The 12,309-nt window shown below is 40.3% G+C and overlaps 1 protein-coding gene across 8 annotated transcripts in view; it reads left to right on the forward strand.

Moving 5' to 3' along the window:
- The first annotated feature begins 2,405 nt into the window (after positions 1–2,405).
- Positions 2,406–12,309, forward strand: part of YAP1 (Yes1 associated transcriptional regulator) — a 160,983-nt gene continuing 151,079 nt past the window's right edge. For all 8 annotated transcript variants that reach the window (XM_044668499.1, XM_044668501.1, XM_044668500.1 and 5 more), the window contains exons 1-2: positions 2,406–2,742; positions 7,015–7,265. In XM_044668499.1, the coding sequence (XP_044524434.1) occupies positions 2,410–2,742; positions 7,015–7,265 (584 nt within the window). In that variant the 5' untranslated portion in view covers positions 2,406–2,409. The remainder of the gene's footprint in view (positions 2,743–7,014; positions 7,266–12,309) is intronic.

Consider the following 12,309-nt stretch of genomic DNA (forward strand, 5'->3'; position numbering starts at 1 on the left):
TACAGAGGTTAATTAACCTTCCTAGGGCTCAGTTCCAAATTTCCATATATATATATATATGGAATGTTATCCTACTCCATCCTCCAGATTACCCAAGCTCACAACCCTGGTACCATCTTTAACTCCTCTCTCACACATACCCCACACATCCAATCTGTTCCCAAGTCTTCTTTCTACCTTCACAATATCTCTCTCATAGTCCCCTTCTCTTCATTCCTACAACTCCCATAGCCTGCTGGTTGGTCTCAAGTCTCTCCATTCCAGATCATCCTCTTCTCAGACATCAAACCTATCTTTCTAAAAGAGCAGATTTGACTATGTCATCTCCTCTCCTTAATAGAACTCCAGTGGTTCTCTTATTTTCAGGATCAAATATAAAATCCTCTGGCTTTTAAAATCCCCTCATAACCTGGCCCTTTCCTACCTTTCCAGTTTTCCTTCACTTTACTGTTTCTGATCCAGTGACCCTGGCCTACTTGCTGTTCTTTCACCTGTCTGGGTGCCTTTTCACTAACTGACCTCCATTTCTGGAATGCTCTACCTCCTGACTTCTTTCAAGACTCAGCTTAAATCCTGCCTCCTGGAAGAAACCTTTCCTAAATCCCTCTACTCTATGCTCCCCAACCCTCACTGCTAGAACCTTCCCTCTGAATTTACCTTTCCTTTATGCTATATACAACTTATATATACTATTGTTTACATGTTATCTCCATGAGAATGTGAGGATTTTTTTTTGCCTTTGTGTGTCCTCAGATCTTAACACAGAATAAATATTTAATACATGATTGTCTAATTCATCTATAAAACTAGTGGTCCTTTAGAGCTCTAAATCTATGATCTCTGCCTCTCGTAAATCTTCGGAAAATAGATTTTAGAAAAATTCAAATTCTTTTAAAGATATTGTTTCTCCCCACATATGCCAGGACCATAAGTTAGGTCCATTTGCAAGAGGTAGTTGCAGCAACAAAACTATTTGGTGATTTTTTACAATCATGCAATTTTTATAACAATGTCTCAGGTATAGTTAAAAAGTTGAGGCTAGCCTTTATTTTTTCCAGAAAAGCAGTTTTTGATAAGTTAAGCTAAATTGTCATAAACAAAGTATATCTGATGTCTTCAATAAATATAAAGGCAACCCCGAACCACCTCTCTCCTTTTTCAATAGATTATTCAGATGATTTACTTAATCTGTAACTTCCTTTCGATTGTATAGATACAAATTAGGGAAAATTAAAGTTTTTTGTTTATAAATGACCTTTATTCAAAATGTGAAAATATTCATAATGATTAGGTAGGGCAAGCCTGGCCTATTTTATGAGTTAACAGCAATTATTGTTTCGTAGTCTCAAGGCTGCTACATTAACTTCTTAATACACGAAGGGCTCGGAAATCAGTGCAGTTCTATGGCTCTTTCCAACTTAAGTGATTTTACAAAACCAAAGCTAACACAGTAAAATAAGAAGGAAGGGCTACGTGTAGGAGAGGGAGATGGAGAGGGCTCCTCTGGGGGAGTGGACCTCACAATGCACCCAAAGACATTCTATAGTTGAGAGTAACCTTAATCCCTGGAGGGAAAAGCGATTTTAAAACCAGACTTGGGCCAAAGTGCTGCCTTTCACTAAAGGAACACTGAGAGAAGCAGTGGCCAGAGTTTCTGTCCCTTTAAGCAACCAGGGAGGATTAGGGTGAGGGGGAGATCTCCATCGTTGGGTAGTCACGTGAAGCAGGGAGAGAAATTGGAGGTCCCGGAGGTGGCTGGGAAGGAGGAACTTCGGGGGAAAGTTTTTTTTTTTCCCCCTTTTCCTTTTTTTCTTTCTCTTCCCCCCTCCCCTGGGCGCGGATTCGGTGCGGGCGGGCGCGCAGAGGCAGGAGGAGGCGGAGTCGGCGGCCGGCTCGGGAGGGCAGTTCTCCAAAACTTTAGTTTTGGTGTCTGCTGAGAGTTTAGGTCTCAGTCGGGCGCAGCCGCCGCCGGGAAAAGAAAGGAAGGACGGAAGGAAGAAAAGAAGGAAGGAAGTAAAGGAGGGAGGGAAAAAAGAAAGAGAAGGGAACTTACAAACCTGAATTCCGTAGAGGGAGTTCAGGAAAATAAGTTTTCTGGCGGCTAAAGTCCCAGACCGAGCCACTCCCGAAACTCCGGAGCGGCGGAGAAGAGCCCGGGGGCCCCAGAAGGGGCGGAGGGGTCGCTGCCGGGGATGCGGCGCTGCCCCGCAGACCCCCAGTTCTGAGACTAAGAAAACGAGAAGGGGGAAGAAGGAAAAGGGGGGCACCTTCGTTGCGGGGCCCCCGGTCCTCGTCGCCTCCCTCATTCTTTAGTTGCGGGTCCGGGGCTGTCCCAAGCGGGCGGAGCCCTCCCCTCGCCGGGTTAGGGGGTGCGTGCGGGGGGGGAGGGAAGTGCAGGGTGGGAGAGCCATGGATCCGGGCCAGCAGCCACCGCAGCCTTCCTCCCAGGGCCAGGGGCAGCCTCCGTCCCAGCCCCCCCAGGGTCAGGGTCAGGGACCACCGACTGGCCCTGGGCAGCCGGCGCCCCCAGGGGCTCCCGGCTCCCAGGCTGCGCCGCCGCCACCTCCAGCTGGGCATCAAATCGTGCATGTCCGGGGGGACTCGGAGACCGACTTGGAGGCGCTCTTCAACGCGGTCATGAACCCCAAGACTGCCAACGTGCCCCAGACAGTCCCCATGCGCCTCAGAAAGCTGCCCGACTCCTTCTTCAAGCAGCCGGAGCCCAAATCGCACTCCAGACAGGTAACTTAACGCTTCCCTTCCACTCCACCTTAGTTTGCGAAAACTTCGCCCCAGCTTAGAATTGGGGGGCGACCCAGGAGCGCTGGACTTGCAGGGGGTGGGAGTAGGGGCTTGAAAGCATGGTCCTTTTGGCCTGGCCGGGATGGGCTGGTCCCGGGGGCTCTCCAGGCACTGGGACAAGAGATTACTTGTGAGTTGGAAAACGAACTGCCGGGACCGGGACTGGGGTGGGGGTGGTGGGGGTGGGGAGGGAGTTAAACCTCTTCTAGGCCGACTTTCACACTCCTTCGGCCCCTCCCTGCTGCTGCTGTTCTGAACTGAGATTTTTTTTTCCTCCTCTCCCCCCCCCCTTCTCCACAGAGTGTTCCCCACAGGTTCTTCTATACAGCAGCGACAATTCTGGGGGGTGCTGAGATTTGTGGGACTTTGGAGAGGCCCCCCTTTTAATTTCCATTCCCCTTTTTCTCTCAGGTTGGCGGGAGGAGTTAGGGGGATGTTTGTGGGGGGCGGGAAGGGGAGGAGAAGGAACTGGGAAGGGAGGAAGGGGGGGGTGGGGTAAAGTTGCTGAGAGCTCTGTGCTACTTGGTGGGCTTGCACAATGTGAGCACCTCCCCTCCCTCCGCACCTTCCTTCCTTCCTTCCCCTGCTGGATGGAGGGGGGAGGGGGTGAGTCTGGCATTTTGTGTGTGGGTGAGTTGCCAGCGGCAGCCTAGTTTGTGAAGTTGAGCTCTGGGCCCCCCTCTCCTTCGGGGCCTCTCAGTCCACATCAGTCTCCTGGGGAGTCAAATAATTGTTCTCTTGTTTTCCAACGTTGATTAGGGGGTGGGGGTTGAACCAGTCCATTTAGTTTTTTACTCTTTCTCTCTTGCTCTCTGCTCTTCCCGTTCAACCCCCCCCCCCCCCCCGGAAAGCATTTATTTCCGTCTTTCTCAGTCTTAGCACTTTTCAGACCTATGAAACGCAACTTCCACTCCAGAGACTTCCGAGACTTTTCCTGAAAGTTGTTTATGGACTTATCCCTGCTAACCCTCCTGCACTTTTGTGCCTACTTAGCTTGTTAGTTCCTTTCACTTTTAAGTTAGTCATATTCAGTTTGCCAGTTTTTAAAATTAAAGCGCTCTGATGAAATAGTTTTGAATGAGCCACTTTTGTTGGAGTTGCTTTTTCCATTTTTTTTTTTTTAACACAGGCTGCCTTTGATATAATGCTATACAGGTTGACTCATAGGTTCAGCCTTTCCTACAAAGTCCAAGTATGATTAAAAGTTAAATGTTTGGGAAGCGATGACTAATTCCAGGATAGCCATTGCATTTTAATTCTTACTGGGGATATATATGAACATGGCTGCTTTTAAATATTCACCCTACTCCATTATTTATTGTTTAGGATATTTCAAAGCCAAAAAGTTAGAGGTGCTTTCTAATGGAATTAACTATATGGTAATTAAGTTACCTTGCCTTAAAAATACTAAACATAGGTTCTTTTCTTTCTCTGAATCTCTGTTTCACTCACTCTCTCAACCTCCCCCTCCTCCCTTCTCTCTCTTAGGAATCTTGTCCAAAATCTAATTTGTTTTCCATATACTGGTTTGTAGTTGGGCTTTGAAGTAACAAATGTAAAGAATAGTTATCTTTCATACCCCTACTTCCCTTTCACATTAGTTAAAACTGAAGAATGCAGTATATATGGACCTTTTTGGAATCTAAAGCTCTCTTAAGCCTCTGAACTACTGGGAGGGGACAGAGGGTTCTGGTAAAGAAAAGGAAGGAAAAAGTTGTTAATAATTACGTGCCTCAATAGACAAGTTGTGAAAAGTCTTAGGGGTGCATCTTATCATGAATTCATTATGTTTATATACCCTTTAGCAATAATCAGCCAAGAGCTAAAAAATTATAGCAAAAACTACAAAATAGATTCCCCATTTTAAAGTCATCCTATAGTAAATTTTTATAAAAAAAAATGGAACTGCAAATGGTCTGCCCTTCAAATACCACACCAATATATGAGCCAATTAAGTACTACAATAATTGCTTCTGGTAGTTTGTTTTTTGGATGCATTGGCTTTTACAACCATAATCCTAAATCCAAAATCATTAATTGGACCTCAGTAAGGTTAATAACTGTGTCCTGAATTTCCTTTGTCTTGTTGCTGCTTAACATATCAAGAAAAGTTCACACTGACCATGAATTGAAATACAAAGGTTAGTTCTAATTTAAGGCATATGTTATATTGTACTAATTTCTTCCATTTCTTCCCTTCATTGCCCATAGGAATTTAAGAAATTCCAGCCACTGGGTAATCTTTCATAACTTTTACTTGATTGTGATCTCTGATCAGTTCCACACTATACAATGTCCCCTAACTAACTAAATTAACATGTTAAGCATCCTGTGGATCCTAGTTTTAAAACTGGAAGGTACTCTACTTCAACTCCCTCATTCTACAGATTAGGAAACTGAGGTCCAAGAAGGTTATGACTCAAGCTGCCAAGTACCTCATTATTTAGGTGCAGAGATGTGGTAATAACTTTAATTTAAATTCAGGTTCAAATTTGGAGTGTTTTTTTTTTCACTTGGTTAATGAATTTTCTGTTGTCAGAAACAATCTTAGCATTGTTTAAAAGTTGTTTTAATTGTGCTGCTTTATTGATTGGAATTTGTTCATAATGTGGAACTAAAAACTTAGACTGTAGTGTTGCTCTTATTTGTTGGGAGGGAATGTCTGATTAAAAAAAAACTCATTTGAATACTGAGATCTTGAGTAGCCACTGGTATCTTAAATTTTTCTGAAAGAAAAAAACACCTTTTTTATTTTATTTCTGATTTTTTAATTAAATTCTTAAATGCCTTTTTAACTTTATGCTTATTTTATAAACTCTAACCTTTAAAAATGCAACTTTATAATGTGCATTAAATATATATAAGGGAAGTGGAATTGGTGGAGCTGTTATAGTCTAATCAGACTGACTCTGCCACCTAATATTTTGAGTGACCTTGTGCAAATCACTTTACTTCTCTGGACCTGTTTCCTTATTAGACAACTGAGCATTTATTAAGCACTTACTACTGTCTTTCAAGCACTATGCTTGATGCTAAAATGAAATCCTTACAGAGGTCCCTTCTCTTGAGTTAGTTAGGTGGCACAGTGGACAAAGTGCTGGATTTAGTATCTGGGTGACTTATGTAAAGTTAAAATGCCATTTCAGTAACTGTATAATCCTGGACAATCTTTCTCAGACTCAGTTTCTTCATTTGTAAAAAGGAGATAATAACACATCTCTCATAGGGTTGTCATGAGAATCAAATAATATATTTGAGAAGCACTTTGCAAACTTTAAAGTGCTATGTAAAATGCTAGTTATTCTAGCAGGTGATAGAAGATCTGTCATATATATTCATGCATTCATATACATACTAGGTAATTTGGAGTTGGGGGAAACCAAGCTAGTAGCTGAGGATAGAAAAGGCTTCACATAGAAAGTGGTGCTTGACTGAGTTTTTAAGAAACAAAAGGATTCTTAAGAATTAGAGGTGAAGAGACTGCTTTCCAGACGTGAGGGACAGCCAGAGGAAAATTATAGTTTGGAGCTCTAGTGTGTTCTCTTGTGTGAGGAATAGCAAGAAGCTACTCATCTGTAAGTAAAGTTCTGAGGTAGTTGGTAGGGTTCATAGCATCATCCTAAGGTACTATTCCTTTACATCTGGGGTTTTAAACCTGAACTTGCTAAACTTTTCTTTTTCATCTTATATATTTACAAACATTTTTCTGAAAAGATGTACATAGGCTTTACTGATAATCTATGACATACAAAAGAGGTAAAGTCCTGCTTTAGATTGAACTAAACTTTGTATTTATAAAAGTTCAGATTTAAAACAATTGACAAGCAGCATCTTTTTAAGAATGCTATACAATTATTTTTTTCCCTAAGTCTAACTGGGATTTTAGTCATAGCTGTGTCACTTGGTAAACCTTGGGCAAGTCACTTAATTTATTTGAGCTGAAATTTCTTCACTATTCTTTAAAAAAAAAAACAAAAAAACAGAAGATCATTGTTCTGCCTACTTCACAGGATTGTTGAGATCAAGTAAGAGAATGTATGTGAAAATGCTCTCAAATCTGTAAAGCACTATACAAATGTAGGCATTATTTATTCCTGGGTCAAGTACTAAACACTGAAAATTCCTTTAGTATCATAACATGTTACTAATGTTTTTCTGTGGAATAATAATATTCTAATGAAAGCTTTTTTTTTTTTTTTAAATTTCTGTCAGGCCAGCACTGATGCAGGGACTGCAGGAGCCCTGACTCCTCAGCATGTCCGAGCCCATTCCTCTCCAGCCTCGTTACAGCTAGGGGCTGTTTCACCCGGGACACTTAGCCCTTCTGGAGTAGTCTCTGGCCCAGGAGCTGCACCCGCTGGCCAACACCTTAGACAGTCTTCTTTTGAGATCCCAGATGATGTACCTCTACCAGCAGGCTGGGAGATGGCCAAGACATCATCTGGCCAGAGATACTTTTTAAAGTAAGTAAAACTAATTGAGGGATAGGAGAGGTAAGAAATCTTCAGGTATTAAAAATAAAACTTCAGATACATTTAACTTTGCTTTATCTATGCCAACCCCTTCAACAATTATCCTTTTCTTTAGCAAAACTTCTAGAAAAAATAGCATACTCTTACTGCTTTTCCTTTATGCTTTGAAATACTCTTGGTGACCTTCATCTCCAAAGAATTGAACCATCACCTCTATAGAGATAATTCTCAAATATCTTTGTCCAGCCCTGACTTCTCTGTTGACCTCCATTCTCTAACCAGATGAAGTCCAGTTGGACATCTTGAACTGGACGTCTTTTAGACATCTTAAACTTAACATTTTCCAAACTGAACTTATCTTCTCTCCTAGGTATCATCCTCAACTTTTTATTCATACAAACCCCTTAATACAGGACCTCCCACCATCCCCCAGCCAGTCTATTCCCAAGTCTCGTCATTTCTGCCTTACTAACATCTCTTCCTATCTGCCCCATTCTCTCCTCTGATACTGGCAGCAGCATGGTGGAGGCCCTTGGCATCTCATGCCTGGACGGTTACTGTCACTTTCTGATTAGTCTCAAGCCTTTCCCTCCTTTGGCCCATCCTTCCCTGAGCCATCAGATTGATCCCCACCACACTCCATTAAGTAAACTTCACTCTCTCTCTTTTACCTTTAGGATCCAGTCTAAAATCCTGTTTGACTTTTAAAGCCCGTTAGAGCCTTTCCTCCCTTCCTCCACCCCTAATATACTCTGCAGTACAATGGCATGGTATTCTTTGCTCTCCCTCCCGCATGGCTCTGTCTCCCAGTTCCAGGGCTTCGCTGGCTATCTGTCACTCATGCCTGGAATTCTTCCTCTCCTCCCCCTCACCTGCTGGCTTCCCTGGCTTCTTTCTCTAAGCCTTCCCCATTCTCTTCAGTCCGAATGCCTGCCTTCTGAGAATATCTCCAATTTACCCAATAAATATCTTTTTTGTTTATAGTTGTGTATTATCTCCCCCAAGGAGACTGTCAGTTCCTTGAAAGCGGGGATTCATTTTTTGTCTTTTTTCTTGTTGGCTTTACTTTTCACCAATTTATTCCCCAATTCTGTATAATTTGATATATTTTGTTCCTTGTCTCTTTACTTAGGGTGAGATTATGGAAGCTTAATTGTTTCTGCCCTCCTTTTCTCTTTTGTGTTGTCTTCTTGTTCCAGATGTGTTTCTTATAGACAGCATATTGTAGGATTCTGGTTTTTGATCCACTCTGCTATCTGCTTCTGTTTTATGGGTGAGTTCATCCCATTCACATTTAGAGTGGTGATAACTGTGTATTTCTCTTCCTCATACTTTTTTTTTTTAATTTTTTAAACCCTTAACTTCTGTGTATTGACTTATAGGTGGAAGATTGGTAAGGGTAGGCAATGGGGGTCAAGTGACTTGCCCAGGGTCACACAGCTGGGAAGTGTCTGAGGCCGGATTTGAACCTAGGACTTCCTGTCTCTAGGCCTGGCTCTCAATCCACTGAGCTACCCAGCTGACCCCCCCACCCCCTCATACTTTTACCCTATTTATTCTTTTTCTCTCCTTTCACTCTGTACCTCCTAATAAGTGGTTTACTTTTGATCATTGTCTCCCCAAGCCCATCTTCCCTTCTGTCCATGCCCCCTTCCTCTCTCTTATCCCCATCCCTTTCTCCTTCCCTACAGGGTAAGACTGAGTTCTCTATCCATCTGAGTGTATGTATGTTATTCCCTCTTTGAGCCACATCTGATGAGATGAATATTCAAGCATTGACCACCATAGGGTGAGATGACCACATTTAGTAGTCTTCTTATTTCTTCCATGTTTAGCTTCCTTGATGTTGCTGTGGAGGTGGTTTCTACTGAGCACTCTTTTCTCCTCCCTACTTTCTCCTTTTCTGATTCTTTCTAACATCTCTGGCTGTCCTTTCTTAATTACCTTAACTAGTGCCTCTACCTCCTCCTCCTGCTCCTTGAGTCCAAGTGATTCCCAAGGCTCTTGTCTTTTTGCCCATTCTCTCTCCCTGGTGAAATTGCCCAGTTAAAGTCCCAAATATCAGCACCTGGATGGGTTCTCCCTTCACTCCAGTCTTACATAAATAACTATCATTTATATCCTAAATTCAAAATGTATTATTTATGCCAACTTGCAGGTTTCTCTTTGTGACATTTATACTCAGTTACCAAGGTCTGTTGGATCTATTCCATGATATATCTTCTTTCTGTTCCCTTTTCTTTGTCCTCACAACCATGGCCACTACCCTAGCAAGGGACCTTATGACCTTTTACCTGGAGTATTTTATTGGCCTCTTTAATTAGCTCCTCTTCTCCAGTCTATCCTTTACATGCCAAAAAAAGGCACAGGCCTGACCATGTCCTTCCCTTGTTTAGACCCTTGAACAGGACTCCTTAGCTTGACATTTAAAATCCTCCATAATAACAGCTCAACCAAGATTTATCTTTGATCCTTTTGGTCTTTCCTCACAATCACTGATATAGATGGTTTAAGCAGTTTAGTAGGTCAGTTTCACAGATGGGGAAACTGAGTTCCAGAGTTATTCAGTATATGGTAATAGTGAGGCCAAACTAGTGTTATAACCAGGAATCAAATTCGATATCCAGTTTTCTTTCTCCTATTCCTCTGAAGCTGGTTCCAGCCTCCCTTTCTAGTATAATTTCTCACTCTTCCCCTTCACTCACTAAAATTTAAGTTTAACAAGAATGTAGAATTATTCTGCTATCTCATTCAGTATCATATCTTATATATTCTTTATATATGACATGGAACACATTTTTTACATTTACCTATTGAAATCTCTTCCTTTATTCCTCAGCCTAGATATCACTTACTCTTTTATGTCTTCTCTGAATTCCCACTTTTTATTCTCTCACCATGAAATCAAACTTAACACATTTTCTTGGAGCACTTTATCTGGCTCTCTGCCCTATTGAATTATATACCTTGTATTATTTATTTGTGCCTTATTTCACCTATTAGATTTTAAGCTCTTTGAAGGCAAGAATTGTATTCTTTTCATCTCTGTAAGCCCAATACTTTCATAAAGCAGATGCTTAATGTGAAATGAAAATTTAAATGAAATTTTATATATGTATGTATTATAAAACAAGTTCTGGATGTTATGCCATCATATATATGTGTATATATGTGTACACATGTTCTTTATTAGGAATTATCCAATGATATAGCTGAGCTTGTATGTCTTGATCTTTATTGTGATGCTATACAAAAAAAGTTTTTTAGCTTTGTTACATTTTGAGAGCCTGTTGGACCTTTATTTATAAAGGTTTTTGCAAATTTTCCTTTGTAGCAGTTTTTGACATTTTTGTTTTGTTTGTCAAACCTACTAACCTCATACAAAAACATGAAAGTATGCTATATTATTTTCAAATAGCAAGAATTATGGTCAAACCAACAATCATTAAATGTATATCTTATTAGTATTTACAACATTAAATTTATTTCTGTTTGGGAATAAATATTGGCCAAGGAGAAAAATTGTAAAGAGTATTCAGATTTGTTCATTTCTTTTGTTATTTTTTGAGTTTGTGGATTTAATTTCTGAGTTTGTGTCTTTTGTTGAAATCATCATGTAGATTATTTTTCATATGTAAGCCATATCAAACAGTGTTGGAAATGGGCAGTTTTTTAAAAATTTGATGTTGTTAACTTCAGGTTTCAGGAGACTTGCCTTTTTTTAAATGAATCTCCACCAAGATGGTGAAGTGACCCTCAAGTGTTTTAAGAAAATGTGAAAAATGTAGTTGAATAGACTTTTATCATATAAATTTTTGAAATGAGATAACATCTCTAACTTTTCCTCATGTGTTTTGAATCAAATCTTATGCAAAGTATTTCTATATACCCTGAATATTAATGACTAGAGTTTCTTTGAAGGAAACTTACTCTTTTAGATGTATACTATTTAGACAATTAGTGATATTAGTTTTTACAAAAATCAATTGATCCATAGCATATCCTTTGTTACATTTATTTGAGTCTTGATAAGATAATAAAAAAATAACTCAAGTTGTGATTGTTAGTTCCTGGTATGAACTACTTAGAATTATTCTTTATTTCAGATAATTGCACTCATTACACTGATTTTACTATCTGGGTGTGCCTTAATATTCACTTTTTGATACTATCTCTAGATGGTTTGTTTTTTGTTATCTTGCATCTTACAAAACACATTTGCTCTCTTAAGTGACCTTTTGTAAAATGAGTTTTAAAGTTTTTCGTAATTTATTCTTATACTCATTCAGGTGAAGAGCAGAGGAAATGAATTGATCTTGGAGAGTTTCTACAGTTTCTTTTCCTCTTCTCCACAAGTTTTTTTTCCCCCTTCCTTTTTTGCCCTTTTCTTGGTGTCCTGGTATCCATTTCAAAGGGTCAGGTTTCAACAAGAACAATAAAGGGCCTGAGACTGGAAAGTACACACAAGTCTGGCAAACTCATCTGCATGGTCCAGACCGCTTGTTCTCTAGCAGACATCCAAAGTCAATGATTGAAAGAGCGGCTAGCTGTGAAGGATGGGTCTTGAAGGGGAAAGGAGTGGAAACAAACCAGGTTGTTAGGAAGAAAAATAAAGGCTGTACTTTTTGAACCTCTCCCTGCTGGGTCACATGCTGACCTGGGGAGATTTTAAACAGCTTAATAGGCTGTTTGCTTTCTGCTTTCCTTGGTTGGTGTTGTTGGGAGAGTGGGGAGCTCTTTCACACTTAAAGGATGACATTAATAGTCTCTTAGTAAGCTTTTTGCATCCTATAATATTGTCAATTGGTGGACTCAATCTATTGTTATATAAGTTAGAAGGAGTGAACTATTATTTTGAGTCTTTTAATGTTTTAGGATTAATAAATGTTTTGAGGACACTGGATGTTTATTCAGAACAGCTAACTTGATATCTCTGTTGTCCGTAAATTTATTTGAAGTGGAAATTGTCAAATAATCTTTCTTGGGTGCTAGAAATACCCACTAGCTAATTATTCTTTTTAATACTTTAATTACA

The sequence above is a fragment of the Gracilinanus agilis genome, chromosome 3, assembly GCF_016433145.1.
Source record: "Gracilinanus agilis isolate LMUSP501 chromosome 3, AgileGrace, whole genome shotgun sequence".
Lineage (NCBI taxonomy): Eukaryota > Metazoa > Chordata > Mammalia > Didelphimorphia > Didelphidae > Gracilinanus > Gracilinanus agilis.